This window comes from Pseudorca crassidens, chromosome X (genome assembly GCF_039906515.1).
Source record: "Pseudorca crassidens isolate mPseCra1 chromosome X, mPseCra1.hap1, whole genome shotgun sequence".
NCBI lineage: Eukaryota > Metazoa > Chordata > Mammalia > Artiodactyla > Delphinidae > Pseudorca > Pseudorca crassidens.
Window position 1 is genome coordinate 4,078,656 of NC_090317.1, and position 18,508 is coordinate 4,097,163.

General features: G+C 39.4%; 1 protein-coding gene across 1 annotated transcript in view; it reads right to left on the reverse strand.

The window, feature by feature from the left end:
• Nucleotides 1–18,508, reverse strand: part of PASD1 (PAS domain containing repressor 1) — a 188,124-nt gene that overhangs the window by 47,594 nt on the left and 122,022 nt on the right. Inside the window, exon 5 of the mRNA XM_067723970.1 lies at nucleotides 180–262. Coding sequence (XP_067580071.1) covers nucleotides 180–262 — 83 coding nt within the window. The remainder of the gene's footprint in view (nucleotides 1–179; nucleotides 263–18,508) is intronic.

The following is an 18,508-nucleotide window of genomic DNA, read 5'->3' on the forward strand; positions in this document are numbered from 1 at the left end:
AATTATACTAGCTGGGAAAGGAAATTCAAACTAGTAGATTGCTCATCTGGATTCAGTTGTTTGTTTTTTTAATTTTCATTTTGGTGGAAAAATATTCATAGTGATTTGTCTTGTTTCAGTTTTGTTTGATGAAACTGTGCCGCAGGTCTCCATTACTCATGGCAACATTAGCCTCTCACCTGTGGTCCACAGGTAGATGTTCCTCTTCCGAATCTGGGGCCAGCAGAACATCTTCACCAGACTCCTGTACAGTGAAAAGGTCCTGCAGAAAAAGTGGCATTTTAGATAATTGAAATGTACTTATAGAGTAAAAATAGCTGACATATTTGTGTAGGATGTAGTAAATTTGAAAATCCAACTCATCTGTATACCAGTGTGAGAAAGGCACTTGATTTTACAGATGTGAAAACTGAGGATTCTAGAGATAGAATGATTTGGTCAAGCACGTACAGCTAGTACATGCAGGATCAAAGTAGGTCCATTTCAAAGTTGAACTCTTGAGTTCACTTCCCTTCCACTGTTACACAGCCACCCTGTGAACAAAACCTTCCTCCAAAAAGCCCTCTTTTCTCACAAGATTTGTTCTCTAAAATGACCACTAGTATAGAACAAATATCCCAGAAACTCAGAGAAAAACTGGCATAGATCACAAATAGAGATCCCTGTGCTAAGAGGGGGCCTAGGGTGAGGGTGGTGTGTCAAATGAGATTTTTCTTTCTCAGAGGAGGAAGATTTGGGGGGTGACCCTCTAGATGGGATATCTGCCTTCTCATGGCAGATATGAGAGCTCAAATCCCAGAGAGCTGCCGGAGAGGGATACTGAGTGGGGCCATCAGACCCAGCAACTTCCTTCAGTTGCTTTTCTCTCGACCAATTTTCTCACTGTCTTAAATTTGGAAAAATGATGACATAGATCACTATTCTACAATTGAATGTAAAGGGGTCCTTCACAGCTTCTGAAATGTGGTCAGTTAAAGCCCAGATTTTAAACTTGAGAGGAAAAGTAAAGCAGGTCTTTTGCCCTCTCTGGATCGTAATGATAACAATAATAATGATAATAATGACAATGATCATGACTGTAAGGGCTCATATTTACTGAGTGCTTACCTGATAAGAGGATAAGAGGTGCTGTCTTATTTGTACTTCACAACGACCCTCAAGGAGGTGCTATTATCGCCACTTATAGAAAAAGAAACTGAGGCTAAAAGATGTAAGTGACTTAGGTAAGGTCCTGTAGCTAGTAAGGAAGGATGTGAAACCTGGATCCAGAGGCCTCTCTTGTAAGGCAGTTGAATGCGTTGTATGTTACAACATCATCACAATATTAACATGGCTCAAACAGACCTTTTGATTTTGTCCCCATGCCCTCCACCTCATCTGCCCAATCCACACTGTCCCAGTCTTGTTCAAGTCAGTCGGTGGCACTTCCATCCACTGAGCTACTCGGGCCTAAAAGCTGAGTCATCCTTGAGTCATTTCTCTGTCTTCTCCCATCCACTTCCAATGCATCGGCAAGGACTTAGGGCTCTACCTCCAAAATGTCACCCAAATCGGTGAGCTTCTATCTGTGTTACTGCAGTCCTAGTCCAATCCCTATCAATCACCTCTCACACAGCTCCACCTGCTTCCATTCTTGTTCCCCTGTACTCCATTCCCAGCCAGGAGCCAACCTGATCTTTTAAAAACAAATCAGATCATGCCATCCTCCTACTTTCCACTCAAAGCTGTACATAATCTGGCCCCTGCCTACCTCTTGTATCTTATTTTCTACTACTCCTTCCCTCTTTCACCTTTTTCTAGTCACATGATGGTCCTTGTTTCCTGGAACTCTCCAAGCTAGTTACTACCTCATGACTTTTACAGCTGCTGAACCCTCTACCTGAATTGCCTTCCTGTCTTCACTGGGTTGGCACCTTATCATCATTCGTGGTCTCTGTTCAAAAGACAGGTCATCAGAGAGAGACCTTCCCTGACCACTCTGCTGAACTCCCTACCCACACCAGTCATTAGCACAAGATTCTGTTTTAACATCTCCATGACACTTATCAATATTACTTGTCTATTGCCTGTTTCCCCAGCACCTAGCACAGTACCTGGCACATAGTAGGTGCTTACTAAGTATGTTACTTAGTGAATAATTCATTAGCCTGAATTGATCAGATGAATTCCAAGGACTGATTTTTCTTTTTAGAGACAGAAACTGTGAGTTCTCTATTAGGAAGATACTAAGTGAGCATTGGACGAGCAGGAGAGCTGCCTCAAAACTCACCTGGTGAGAGAAGCCTTTCTTTATCCACCTGCCAAAATGGTCACTTCTCTTACTATGTCCCAACCCCCAGCCCCTGTATACCTGTTTAATATTATATCAAAACAATTTGTCAATGAGTGTGCATCTCTTCTGGGTATGTCCAGATCTCCACTCAGATGTTCAACTTCTGAAACACAGGAGCTGATCTTTTCTCATTCACGTATCCTAACACAACCCTCTGCACACATCAGGTGCTTTAGCAGTGCTGTGCAGTGGCTGAGAGACCAAAGGGGACATGTCCCTTTAAAGGAAGCCCACATGGCCACAATGGGGGAAGCACACACACAACATACTCACCATTAGAATTTGAATCCTGAGAACACAAGCGGTCCCCACCAGACAAAACCGATCCTCCAAAGAAAGATTTCTGGCAGACAACTCACCAGACAGGCTGGGGAAGAAGCTACGGAAGAACACCACAGGCTCTAAGGGAGACAGAGACACACACGTGACAATCTAATAGAAAAGTGGGGCGATTACACAAGAGGATGGGCACCTGCCGTATCAGTGAGCCGTTTGCCAACCCACTGACAATTTTCAGAATTCCGAACCACCAATTTTTTCTGTCTTCCTTCCCAGTCACCCTCCCCACCCTGATCTCCACCAAAACATGAAGTAATTACTGAGAAATAATTATGAGTTCAGGGTGACCGTCAGTCTTCTGTTCTTACCCTGTGAATGGACATTTTAGTCTCCAAAATAGTTCAGCTCCCCTTCTTTACATAGACCATGTGGGTATCAAAAATGTGTGTATAATTTGTGTGTGCACGTAGTCAAGTTTTTTTAAAGGTATTTGACCTTTGGTTTCCAAAGGCACGTGACAAAGATATCAGAGGACCATGTGTGAGCTAACTTTCATTATTTATTTACCCATTCATTCATTTGTTATATCTTTAGACCTCAGTGGCAAAGAACTGAGTTAATTATATTCTTAGTTCATGGCATATTATGAACACAGATAAAATTCCCACTCTTGTTTTTACTTTTTTCTTTTCTCTGTCCCTTTCCCACCCACAGGTGCCCACTGTCATCTACCACATTTAATATATAACTTTGTAAAATGTGTAGTCTGGTTCTATGTACTATATGCTTTTACAATTTACAAAAGTGCATTGTGCTATAGATCTCATTCTGTTTGTCAATCAACAATACGGTTTTAAGGTCTAACCATGTTGTACTATGTATATCTACAGTTCATTGCTTTTGACTACTACAAAGTTTTCCATATTGTGTATTTCCCCAGATTTTACTTGTCCATTTCCCTAATGATGCACACCTAGGCTGTGCATCATTCCTCCCTCCTACCATGAACAACACTATGACATACATAGAACATGTCCCCTTAGACACAGATCTCTCTGAGACTTCGCCTCTGCGATATTTCCACCCAGCGATAGGATTGCTGAGTTACAAGATAATTGACTTCAGTTCACTCTGTTTTCCAGGATGGCTTCATGAGTTTACATTCCTCTCGACACCGTATTAGTGTTTTCATTTCTCACATCCTCACCAATATTTGGTATTATTCACACTCCTAATTGTTTACATTTTGATGCGTGTACAGTGCTACTCATTGGTCTCTGAATTTTTCATTCTTTGCTTACTAGTGAGTTGGAGCATCTTTTCACATATTTGCTGGGCTATTTACCTTTGATTCAAGCCCTAGATCTTTTAATGGCCCCAAATCAGTGTTTATGTTAATTTATCAGCTTGTGGTTCCTGAAGCCTTAAAAATTACAAATTCAGATCCCATATCCACATGTAAGACACACAGATTTGGGTTTTGATTTCCTGTAAATGACACATTTTTTTTCCATTCAAACTCTGAGAGAGATAACAAGCTTACTCTTCCTCTAGGCCAGTGGACAGAATTTTACTGATCATTTTAAGTCTCTAGGTTTTATGTGTTGGTCCTTGAATGAGTGTTAGAACTCCAGATCCCAGCCAATGGAGCCAATGTATGACTTAAGACTCACTTAGGCCCAGCACAAAATCAGCTCCCTCTTATCACTAGGTCTCATACTTTATCCTTTAATTTCTAGCACCCATGGATTTCCCTTTCTTTTAAGATTGGCTATGCAATAAACTTCTTAGATTATGTTTTAACAATAATTTCCTTGTTTTTGTAGAAGGAAAGAGCCATCCTTATCAGATCAGTCCACCATGTTACCATATGACCCCACCTTGTAAATTTTGCTATTAATTTTTTAAAAGTCTAATTAATGTCTGTGGTCCATCAAAACCTGTGATCATAGGGGTAGGAGAGAGTATGAGAGTACCAACAGTAGAAAGGCATTTATATTACCAATGAAGGGCTGCATAATTCATGAACTTCATCTAGATAAGATTAAAAACTGTTTTTCTTACCATTAGAAATAAATTTTACACTCAGGATGAATTTCACACATTCATAAGCAGGGCTGCTATCATGTTCAGCACCTCCTCTTTTTAAATGACAGCAAAAATCAATATGTTTTTCTGCTAAAAGAAAACAGATACAAAACATGCTTACATTTGTACTTATCTATATTCTGTAGGATTCTTTCATATGATTATTGTCTTATTTAGACTAAATTTTACAAAAATATTATTTTCTTTTCATGAACATTACCACTTGCACAGTTATCTATGTTGTATCTGTAGAGTGGGGTATCAGCTAGAACATAATTTATAGAACACTAATACAATTATACAAAAGCTGAAATAATCAGGGTTCATGATTAAGAACAAGATTTAATAGAGGGGAGATTTTTTAATACTAGAAATATAATTTGTGAAATGTCTATATTATTCCTCTAAGTGATTGTTATCTGTCTCTTAAAATCTAAGAACTTACTATTTGAAACAAATAGTCTGTACCTGAGCTTGACAAAGGAAGTTTGACAGAAATCTTTTGGTAGACTTCATGTTTCTCTTCATCAGGCAGAAGGCTTAATAAATTTTTACCCATGATGTCATCCTGAAGAAGGAAAGAGGGAATAAATTTTGTTATTTGTACTACTATATTTACTTCCTCTGTCTCCTTACTTAAGCTTATCATCTGGGAGGGAGATGCAAGAGGGAAGAGATATGGGAACATATGTATATGTATAGCTGATTCACTTTGTTATAAAGCAGAAACTAACACACCATTGTAAAGCAATTATACTCCAATCAAGATGTAAAAAAAAAAGACTATGTATTATATGATTCCATTTACAGAAAATGTCCAGAATAGGCAAATCCATACAGACAGAAAGTTGATGTTAAAAAAAGTAATAAATAAATAATAAAATAAAATAAAATAAAAAGCTTATCATCTGCCCCACGTCAGCCATCTTACAGTCAGACCTGTTAGACTTCTAAAGTCTAAAGTCCCAATTCACATTACCCCGTTCTATGACCATCACCACCTACCTTTCCAGTGCACTCATGCAAGTACCCCACCTCTCCAACAATTATCCCACCCACTGAGACCTCCAGTCCATTCACATCCCATTTTCACTGAACATTATCTCCTTCAAATTGTCACATCCCTCGTTACCCAGTTCAGATGCCATAGTCGATCATTCTAATCACTGCCATGAGCTCTTATTTGCCTGGGAAAGTCCCAACTCTGCTTAATTTCAACTCTTCAGCTACCCTGTACCTTCCCCCAAGCAACTGAATGTGTATGGAGAAAACCCCACACCCATACTGTGTATTATTTTAAATGGGCACTCAGCTCTGCCTAGAAATCATTCCACATTTCCCTAGATAATTCACTCTTCTACTCTTCAATATGACTATTTCTTGCCTTCTCCTCCTTCAAACCTGCGAAACCGTCCCCTCCGCTGCCACCCTCCTCATATTCAGCTGGGATCTCATTTCTTATTTCAATTAAAAACAAAGGGAGAAGGAAATGTCAATATCTCCCTGCACCAAATCTTACCGACCTATCTGCTCCTGTGGCCAGAGACCTGCTTTCTCTCCTATTGCACCAAATAAGCTCCTACCTAAGTCTACTGCACTGTCCTTCATCCTCTCTTGACTATTCAAGGACATCATTTCAGAAATTCTCCCCCTATCCCCCACATCTTCAAGCTTTCCCTTTCTGCTGGGTCTTTCCCTTAGCACACAAATGCTAAATCAGAGATGTTATAATGTCTGTCATCTTAAAAACAGAAACAACACAAAAATCTAAAATCTTCCTTGACACTACATCCTCTCCTCCATCTCTAACTAACTTCTCTGGTCCACTTTAGAACAAAAATCATTGAAAGGAACTATACTTGATGTCTCTCATTTCTTCACCTCTCACTCTCCCTTAAAACCACACTAATCAGATTTTTATCCTAACCACTCCACTTTTCTGGTTACCAGTGATGTCCATATCACCAAATTCAATAGTCAATTTCAACCCTCATCTTGCCTAACATCTCAGCATTTGATACAACTGACCTCTCCTTCATGCTTGAAATACTTTGTTTACTTGGCTTCCAGGATACCATACACATATGGATATCCTTTTTCTTCAAAGGCTACTGCTTCACAGTTTCTTTGCTAGATCTTTCTCCTCTTCCTGGCCACTTGGCACAAGAATGCTCAGGGTCTGGTCATTGGACCTCTTCTCTTACTATCCTGTCTCTTGTGGGCTCTTCCAGTTCCACCTCATCAAATACCATCTAACTGTTAATGACTACCAACTTCTCACCTCCAGTCCAGACTTCTCCCTGAACTCAGCTTGATAACTAAACTTGGATGTCTTATAGGATTTCAATTTTAAGACATCCAAAATAGGGTTTCCCTGCTGGCACAGTGGTTAAGAGTCCGCCTGACAATGCAGGGGACACGGGTTCAATCCCTGGTCTGGGAAGATCCCACATGCTGCGGAGCAACTAAGCCCGTGCACCACAACTACTGAGCCTGAGCTCTAGAGCCTGTGAGCCACAACTACTGAGCCTGCGTGCCACAACTACTGAAGCCCACGTGCCTAGAGCCTGTGCTCTGCAACAAGAGAAGCCACCGCTATGAGAAGCCCATGCACCGCAACGAAGAGTAGCCCCCGTTCGCCGCCACTAGAGAAAGCTTGCGCACAGCAACAAAGATCCAATGCAGCCAAAAATAAAATAAATTTTTAAAAAATAAAATAAAAATACATCCAAAACAAGTGCACCAGATATTTTCCCCTCACAAACATGCTCTTCTCTCAGTCTTCCCCAATTCAGTAAATGGCACCACCATTTACCCACATGCTTGTCCTTTACTCGCCTTTTTTCTCTCAAGCCCCAAATCCAGTCCATCAGCAAACTCTGTTGGCTCTACCTTCAAAATACATATAGAATCGGTCCACTTCTCAGCACTTGGTTTAAGCCATCATTTTTATCCTGGATCCTGCAATAGCCTTCAGTGGTCTCCCTGCATCTATCTTTGCCACACCCTTGCTCCCACTCCATTCTCCACAGAGCAGCTGGAGTCATCAATTTAAAACATAAGTCAGATCAAGTTATTCCTCTGCTCAACATTTTCCACTGGCTACCCAAGTGATTCAGAGTGAAAGCCAAAGTATACTTCCAACGTCCTTGACAGCTCTATGTTCTGGCTCTTTGCTGCCTATTGACCTTAGCCTCTCCTACCCTCCCTCTTGCTCACTGCATTCTAAGTACACTGAACTCCTTGCTCATGTTCAAATACAGCAAGCAAACAGTCATCTTGGGGCCCTTAAGCTTGGTCTTCATTCAATGTGAAACACTCTTTCCCAGATATCTGCAATGACTTTCTCCCTTACTTCATTGAAGTCTCTACTCAAAAGTATTTTAAATAGCATCAATCCCCTGACATTCTCTTCCTGCCTTTTTTTTCATACCACTTATCATTACCTGACATCATAGTCACATGTATATGTTTATCTATTTATTATGTCTCCCACAATAAAATGTAAGTTGCATTAGAACAGAGACTTTGGTCGTCTTATTCACTGCTACATCCCCAACACCTAGAACACAGCTTGGCACAAGTGAGCACCCAATAAACATTAGTTGAATGAGTGAAAAATACTGTACCACGTAGTTGAAGTATGGTGACACATGAATAAACTGAATATCAGCCTTTAAGTAATGAGTTTTTAATGTGATAGGAACAAAATAATAAACAAAGTACTCTTTGTAGCTTAATTATGGCTTTGGTTGATGAACAACAAATTCAAATGATTTTTAATTTTTAATATTAATAATCTACAGTCAAAATTCAGAAATATATTTTTATGGCCCATTTGTAGAAGTCAGCCTACGAGTTGGCCAATGCTCAAATTAGCAGATGGATCCTGTCTCAATCAAGAAAAGTCTTGGCTCAATTCAGGGCAGAAATGTAACACTAATTTAGCAAAGAAAATATGAAATTAACAGGCAATAGATTTCTTTTTCTTGGCCACACCACGCAGCATGTGGGATCTTAGTTCCCCGACCAGGGATTGAACCCTTGTCCCCTGTAGTGGAAGCGTGGAGTCTTAACCACTGGACCGCCAGAGAAGTGCCAGGCAACAGATTTTGACAATGAAAGTCACATAGTAAGAAACTGACTTCCCCAAAGAAAAAGATATTTTTCATTCAACTTAACTTTTTCAATAAAAATGCTTTTATTGATTTAGTTATAAAATACACTTTAGGTACCAAACCAAGTTACCTCTGGTCAGTAGAGACCACTCATTTATTCCTTCACCTAACACTTGATTAACAACTGCTTCATGCCAGAACATTATGCTAGGTATGTTCACACGAACCAGCTCACCTAAACTCCTGTGAGAGGAAGAATTCTCCTCTATTGAATTCATGATGAAACGAAGGCTTGTCCGATTATTGAGAGGTCACAAGTTCAGAGATGAGATTCACACCCAGCTCCATCTAATTCCATATCCATTGTTCCTTCCACTACAACATAGCTACCTTGAGTCCAATCTGCACCAAGAGCAGCCAATTTGCTACTGGGCCAGGTTCTGCATTTTGGACATTCTACATGAATTAATTTATTATTTTTTTGCTGAAACTTATAAGAGTTTAAAAAAATGAACCTGACATGTTCATTCTAATTTCAATGAACGCATAGTTCAAGAGGGCAGACAACATATGCACAGACAATTCTGATGCAAAGTATAAAATAATACCTTAACAAGAGGTACAAAATGCTAAGGCTCACCAGTTCTTTCATTGGCAGAAGGAAGTATAGCATTGTCACCTAAAAGAATTCCAAGTGAGCAGTCTTTTGATGGTGCACATTCCTTGGATGGAAATAGTGGCAATAAGTTTCTTATTAACTAACTACATTCTTTAAGGAAGGTGACAGTGACAATTAATGCCTTATAACTGACCACCAACTACAAATAGTGGACGTAATGATCATCCCAGTGACCCTGCTATATATTAGATAAAGGGCAGAGATCTGAAAGCATTATCAACACCATGTTACTTTCGTAAATCTTTGGCATTTGCTCTTCTTATTACACAAGGCAGAAAGATCAAGGTACTTAGAGCTTAATGAAGCAAGGATAAATACCAGTGAAAAATTAAGGCTTTTTAAAAGCCAAGTTTGAAAATAACCATTAGTTGTCCTAAAAATATTAGTAAGTTGAGTCTCAGTCATGGCAAAAAAAGAATAAAGGAATTTACTCCACTCCTTGACATTTACTGAGAATCCAGGCAAGCAGCATCGTTTTGCTGGCAGAGACATCCACATTAAACATGCATTAGAAAACTGTTCAACTGTATAGGGCACCAGGAAGGATAAGAGCTTCTGTACGAGGTTCAGACTGCACCCTGAATCAAACAAGACTCATTGCTAGTGATTCTCTACTACACTGTAAACTTCGCAGGGAGAAGCAAAACTCATCACAATTATCACCAAATAGCCATATACCTATGTCTAAAATTTGCTAAAGACTCTTAAAAACTCAATCCTGAGAAACTCTTTCCATGATGAAATCTGTATTTTAAATTTTTATTTTGGTTAAAAATTATAAAAGAGAACAATTATATGTTTTTTTGAGGAGGTGATGAAGTAGAGTGACTAGGAAAGCAGGCTGCTAAGACAGAGGGTAGTGAATACAAGTAACTACACATTACTACTACCAGTGACTACAAGTTTTTCCAAAGGAAAAACCATCAATGACATCAGTGATTGGGAAAATGTGGTGCCAGATTTCAGACATAAGTTTAATACCACGATGATGATAACAGCCATCATTTCAGTCATGGTGTGTTTTATAACATCATAACTTGGACTCCTCCCATCTTTTTGTCACACCCCTATCCAATCCATCTGCAAAACTTATTTCACCTACAAAACACTGACTACTTCCACATCCACCTTAATGCAGTCCATCACCATCTATTGCCTGGACTATTGTAACAGCTTTCCAAGTGACTCCCCACTTCCATGCCTACCCCTATAGCCTATTCTTAATACAAGACCCAGAGTGATCCTGATAAAACAAGTTCAGATCATTTCTTGCATCTGCTCCAAATAGCGTCCTCCCATCTCAGAGGAAAAGGCAAATGGCCCTAAACAAGGTGGACCTCTGTTACTGCTCTGACCCCATCACCTCCTACCACTTTACCTTTTACTCACAGCACTCCCGTCCCAGTGGCCTCTTTACCATAGCTTTTCACACCAAGTATACTCCTACCTTAGGGACTTCTCACTTGCGTTTGTTTCTACTTGAAACACACTTATCTGCATGACTCACATACTCACTCCATTCAAGTATCTGTCTAAATGTCACCTGATCAGTGATACTAACCACACCATTTGTAATATCCCACCTCCGGTCACTCTCTAAGTAATACTGTCCCCTATCGACAGATGAGAAACTAAAGCTCATGTCGTTAGTGAGTGAGAGTTAAATTTTAATCTCCAGATTATTTGACTCCAAAGACCAAGTTCTTTCCACCTCACAGACAGTTGCCCAACAGACAGAGGTTCCTTGATTTTTAATGAAATTGTAGATTCCTGGAGCCAGGCAGATACTCTAGAAATGGCTTGGTTTCCATATAAATATAAGATGAGTGACTTATAAAATGAAATTTTTAATCAAAGCCTGGGAAAAATTGCATGTTGTTAAAAATTACAAGTTAGGATTTAATGAGGAAAAGTGTGAAATTGTGCCTCAGGTATAGTCCTTTTCAAGCCTGTTTTAAAAGAATATATAAACTCATTCCCACTTAACGTTTATGTACAGATGAATCAATAACAGTTATAGCTTTATTTTTAAGTACACCAGTCTCAGATTATCAAGTCCATGGTTTAAGATTAACAGTTCAAACCCATGTCCCAGACAGCTCTACCTTAGGGTGACTATGTGTGTGTGTGTGTGTGTGTGTGTATGTGTGTCTGTGTGTTACTTCAAATGTTGAAGGGTGAAAGAGTCTCTTAAGAGTGAAAACTCTGAACCAAAATACATAAGGAATCAAGGAAAATTATATAACTAACACCATTGCTGTGAAAAATCTTCATGTGAGGATCCTCAGGGAAAAGTCTCCAGTCTCAGTCAATGGCAAATTTGGTTTAAGTAATGTCAAATACCTCAAGAATTTGGGTAGTTTTCTGGTCTTCACTATAACAAAATTTAATGTGTAATGGATTATACTCCTACATTCTTTCTTTTAATGTGCATTTAATAAGACCATTCTCCTATGATATAACTCCTCTGAGGTCCAATGCAATGAATATCTCTAATATTTGCATTTTATTCAGCTGTTCTGTTATTCTATAAATATAAGCTGAATTTCGAAATCCAAACTGCTTTCTAAAAGAAAGGTAAGAGAATGAGAAATAAAGAAATGGACCTTAGTACCTTTAAATAAAAAGAAAAGAGCAGAAAAGCTCTCTGAGTTTCCAAGTGGGCCGTAGAACATGCCGGCTGGAACAGCATAACTAGCGGGATAAGCTCCTAATCTTCTTCTAACTTAACTAAATAATAATTTAACAAAACTTCTATTCATTTATGTGTTTCAAACTTGAGTGCTATAGATCTGTGGGTCAAGTTCTTAAGACAACTCTGTGGAGTGAGAAATATGCAATGAAAGCAACAATCCAGATGTGTTTAACACAACCAGCCAAGTGACAGATTCAGGAGTGGTGGTGGTGGATGTACTCTACACAGCCCCTCTTCACACACAGGCATGCATGCAATATGAAGGTATGCAGTACTTTCATGTTTAAGTGATATATCTGGTAGGTGTCCAGCCTGAAGATCCAGAAAAATTTTAGGAAGTCATATATTCTAAGTCAATGGTGCTAGGAAGATATAGAAAGCTTTCCTGAGAGGGATATAGTGACACCAAAGGGCTCAGGAATGAGTGACTAATTTGAACATCAGAGACTCTGACTATAACTCATGTGTAGGTCTCTCCAGCAATATTTACAACATTTCTAAATTAGGCAATCATTTCTAATTTTTTTTCCAAATGAGATCAGGATTTGCTCTTCAATATAAAGAAACAAAAAGCAAATCAGACCTGGAAATGGATGCCATGAGCCAGCATGACCAAAGCATGACATTCATTGTTTAATCAGTATGTGGTGGACTCAAGAAATGTACAAAATCAGACACATCCATCTTGTGAGGGCTGTCTTGCAAAGTAGTCACCTTGGGGATTATCCCCTGAGTCTTCTTTGGAGCTCTCCTTCAGGGGCAGTTTAAAAACCATACACCAACGCACACACACCGTTTCATTACCTTATATCAGAGTTTGTTTTCATAGCTTTAAAACTGAAACCAATGGAGAGGACAGTAAAACAGGTGCGCGTTTTGACAACATTGAGAATGTCTTCTCTGATGAGTTATACGCTGCTGAAAACAAATAATAAACCCCTAAACGACAAAGCAAATGATCCTTTCCCAAAAGCTGGGAGAACTTACTGGTAAATGGCCAAGGAGAGAAGAGATGTTGTCAGTCACGAAAATTATCACTCCATCTGTGCTCACTATTATCATAAAGCCATCTAATGACTAATGAAGAGAGAATAATAATGTAATTAAATAGTGGAACAATAATAAAATGATAGCTTTATTTCTAAATGCATGATTATAATCACACACTGAAAGTGTATCGTGGTCCTTAAATATCAATAAAGCAGGCACAGACTTAATTAAAATTCCATTATTCTGCCTCCTACACAGAATCTACTTAACCTTAAGCATGAGACGTTTATCAAATGATGTGTCACTTAGACAAACAAATTTCAATGTATACCCAATTAACACAAAACTCTCCAACACAAGCTACGAAGATTCATTTCCGTGTGTAGGTTGTTTCATATTCAATTCAAAATTAATTTTAAAAACTGTAAGAATATCTTGGAGGGCATTTTCGTTTGTGGTTAGTTTAGTCATCTATTTATAAATATGGGTATTGCCATCACTTCCCTGCTATATAATGGATTAGATACCCAGACAAATGCCTCCTGGTAGAGAATACCTAAAATGATGATTAAAATATATTAAAACTTTTATTTCAAAACAGGGCCAAGCTTCTGGTAAAGTAAGGGAAACGATCTGACATCAGAAATGACTAGAACATGAGAATTCAGAGGTAAGGGGATAACGGAGCTTGCATATGCCTTGGGAATATCTACACAACACTGATGGCATAGAGCTGGGAGGACAGAAAGCAAAGCCTGGGCCCGCACAAGGTCGGGGGTGAAATCAGAGACTCCTGCATAAAGCCAGGTCTCCCAAAGGGTAACTCTCTTGGCAGACAAAATAGAAAGATCTTATCCAGCAAAGGAAGCCAGGGGATTCACAACCTGCCCATCCTGCCTCAGCTTCCACTCAGACTAGAAAAGGAAAAGAAAAACGAGTGTCATCTGGGAATTACAAACAGAAGCCTACACTCGCACAGATTCGGAGCTGGAATTCAGAACTACCTGTGTAGCCCTCAACACTCCAAGCCTATTATTTACTTTCACATGGTCCTGACCCCAGATATCTAGTAAAAAGAAGTTGAAATCATCTCTAGAGAATGATTTTAAAGCCCTCAAAGAATTCATGCAGATAAATTCCCAAATAACATGAGATTGTAATGAATGATTAACAAACAGGAAAAAATGAAACATCATGAACAAGAGGCAGTATAAATAATAAAATGCAAATCAGATTTTAAATGCACAGATACTGGAAATATCAGGGATAGACTATAAAATAAGCATGCTTAATATGCTTAAATAAATTTTAAAAGGGTATTGAAAACATAATGAAGGAGCAAGAGACTCATAACTGACTAGGCAGATGTGAAAAATAATCAAACAAAATGTCTAGAAATAATATCATCAAAATAAAAACTCAATATGTAGGTTAAATAGCAAGTTAGAACATAGCTGGAAAGACAATTTTTGAACTGGAAGACAGAGCTGAAGAAGTGACTCAGACTGCAACACAAGGAGACAAAGGGATGGAAAATAAGAGAAATTAAATGACACAAAGAAGAGAGTGAAAAAGTGAACTAGACATTTCACACATGTTCACTTTATTCTCATAACAACTCTGTGAAACAGAGATATTTTACAGAGAAAGAAATCAAAGCTCAGAGATAGTAATTCTTTCAAGGATGCATAACGAGTAAGTGACAAAGGCACAATTCATATCTCTGTCTGTCTGACTCAAAAGAAAGACCATGGTCATTCGGGCTTTAGTTTGTGGCCTTTGAACTCAGTGAAACTTACCAGTTCCATTGGCGATAGAAACCATGAACATGTTTCCTCATGTCACTGAGGAAAAAATAAGGACTTAAAAGCCTTATTCAGTAGAGTCTAGCAACCTGTGCTGAATGACTCTACCAGATAATTACTTAACTTGACACTAAACTATAGAAAGAGTTGTTCATTTTTGTTGTCACTCAAGATCAGTGGGTTCACTTGGCATAAGAAGCATCTGGGCAGCATGTTAGACATGAAGGCTCCTGGTCTTACCAGGATTGAGATTCCGATTCAGACAGTTTAAGGTGGGTCCCAGGAACCTGTATTTTTACCAAGCTCCCTAGGTAATTCTGAATGCATGGTCTCCTAGCCACACTTTGAAAAACCACTATTCTTTATCTTCTATTGCACGTATTCTACATATGAAGTAATCAAAGAACAAACTCCCTCTTACTTGTAGTATCATCTGGTTGAGATCTTCATAGCTATGACGTGATGGAATCCAATTAGATTTCTCTCTAGAGGCTTCTGGATTGACTTTGCCTTTTTAGAAAAAGGAAGAAAGAAAAAAAAATGATTAGCTTATGGGTATTAGATTTTTCAAAGTTATAATTTTATGAAAAAGACTCTCATGAGAAAATGCTGAGTGCTAATGAAGGATCTGAAGTAGACTAACTAATTGCTTATAAATTATCATAAACAAAGAAGTGTTCAGAATTGAAAAAGACCTTGAAGATCATCCACCTGAATTTCTACTGATCTACATGATGACCTTTCTAACACCATTATGATTTTCAACCCCCAATTCTTTCCTTTTCTTGACTTCTTTAAGTCTTCTGAATTCTATCAAAACCCAGTATTCATAATATACCAGATAAGGTACAGGCTGTGTCGAATGCTCTAGGTGTATTCAGACGTCTAAAATCTCCTCAATCCCTGGGTAAAATAAGGAATTCCATGATTTAGTTTCATCGAATTAAGCTTTAGCAAGGGCCCTTAACTAGAAAATCTTTAAGTCATATCTTGTAACTCTCCAAAGCTGCTGACACTGTTCTATCTCTCACACATTCTTCAATGTTTTCTGGTTTTCCCATTGAGCAGTGTTCCGGCTCCTGTGCTCATTCAGAGACTTTGCTATCAACATCTGCCCCTCTCCACCTCCCTCAATCCCACCCACACCCCTAACTTCAGTAACTCAGGGACCTCACTAACACAGCCCTCCAGTCTCCAGTTATTTTACTGTATGTCAATAAACGTTCGTTTCTTCTCCTCACAAAAGTGTTAGAGACCCATAAAACTTTGCTCCCTATTCAAAATGTTAAATCCTTTGACAAGGACAGCTCTGACAGCAGACTTGCTTTCTTGGTGGGTAGGAGTCTCATATCCTTTTCTATGAGTAGATGTGGATAACAAGGGAGCCAAGCATGAGTAGAACAGCTCCAGAACCCTCACTCAAGAGGGAATGAGAAGAGGGTGTATAACTACATGGGGAGTAGAAATAACATGAAAAATAAACCATGCCAATTGCACAACTGCCTCAAAATCAGTCTTCCTGACCACTGCCCCAGCCTGGAAACTCAATTCTGGTCACAACTTCTCAAATTCGGGAAACAACCCATGTCACTCTCCCATGGCTGATTTCTGAGGTCATTTCCCCATTGACTTTCAGCTCCACCTAGTGACTTTCATCTCCTGTACTCCCTACAAAGAAATAAAAAAGACAGAAGAGAGTCCATATATTGCCAGAAAATAAAGCCAATGTATTTTATAAAGCAACCATAAAATGCTTTTCTACCTTACTATTACCCATGAACATGTTCTTGTTTCGTTTCTAGGGTGGGCACCATACCCAATTCTTCACTAAAACCCCAGTGTACAGCATAGTACTTAACTCACAATAGGGACTTGGTAATTCTCATTATGCTGAACCTCATTCATTCATTTATTTAACTAACATTTACTGGGCTCCTACTATGTATCTTTTAGAGGCTGATGATAGAGCACAAACAAGACAAATAAGGTGACTGTGCTTTTGTATCTTACAGACTAGTGGGGGAGACAGATAACCAACACAGAGACCATGGAACTGATCATTTCATATATCTTTAAGCACAGTAATTTCGACAGGGTGCTCAGGGAAGGCCTTGCTGCGAAGGTGAGTAATGACAGGAAGAGAGCCATGTGAAAACCTGGGAGCAAAGAAAGCATCTCAGGCAGAGGAAGCAGTTAAGTACAAAGGGAGACAGGAGGTCAAAGGGGCTACTGTAGGGTGACCAAGGGATAGAGCAGTAGGAAATGAAGTCTGAGAGACGGGTAGGACCAGATTATGTAGGGTACATGGTAAGGAGTTGGCAATATTCTGAGTGGAACAGGACGTGCTTTTAAGCAGGAGAGTGATGTATGTTTTTAAAAGATCACTATGGTTGTTTGTGAAAGATAGGTCAAACTGGGGAACAAGAGTAGAAGCAAGGGAGTCTCGCTGGAAAGCTTCTCTGAAAGGAACAGATGATGATGGCCTGGATTAGGGTGGTACACCAAGGCTATGGAAGTGGGCAGAGTGAATGGATTTGAGATATATTTTAGAGGTAAAGCCAAAAGGATTTGCTGATGGATTGGTTGAGGGGGTGGAGGACACAAGAATGACATCTAGATTTTTATCTTGAGCAGCTAGAAGAATGGTGGTACCTGTTACTGAAATTGGGAGAACCAAGGCTGGGGGTGTGAGAGGCAATTGAGTGGAGAGGAATCAAGAGGTCCTGAATAGCCATGTTAACTTTCCTGTTAGATATCCAAGCAAAGAAGTCACAGAGGAAACTCTCTTGCTGATTTAATAATGAGTATGATTCTCAAGTATGGAGCTCAGGGAGGAGGTCAGCGCTGTAGATAGATTTAAAAAGTCGGGGGCATTGACATCCAGGTAGCCCTTCGAATTAAGGGGCTGGAAAATGAGTGTAGATATTGAAGAGAAAAGGTCCTAGGACTGAGCCCTGGGGCACATCAATGATTAGAAGTTGAAGAGGGAAACAGGGAATGCAAAAGAGAGAGAGAGAGAGAGAGAGAGAAGGAATGGCCAATGAGTTAGGAGAGAAACCAGAATCAAGTTATGCAGTTATCCTGGAAGCCAAGAGAAAAATGCTTCAAGAAGGAGGGAGTGGTCACCTGTCCAATGTTTTTGAAATATCAGGAAAGATGAGGACAGTTAAGGGACCAAAGAATTCAGCAATGTGGAGGCCACTGCTATTCCCGACAAAAGTAGTTGTCCTGGATTGGTGGGAGCTCCAGCCTCAGTGAAGTGGGTTGAGGAAAGAATGGGGCATGAGGAAGTGGACACAGGGTCTATACAATCACTTCAAGAAGCTTTGCTGTGAAGAGGGCACAGAAATAAGGCAACAGCTGAAGGTATCATCTGGTCAAGAAAATTTTTTTTAGGTAAGAGCTCTTTACAGCACGGTTACATGCTATGGGTATAACCTGCTCAGATGTTTTGAGTTAAATCTACTTAAATATTACAGGTACCGTTTGACACCCTTGGGGCTCTGTTTGCCTTAGCAAAAT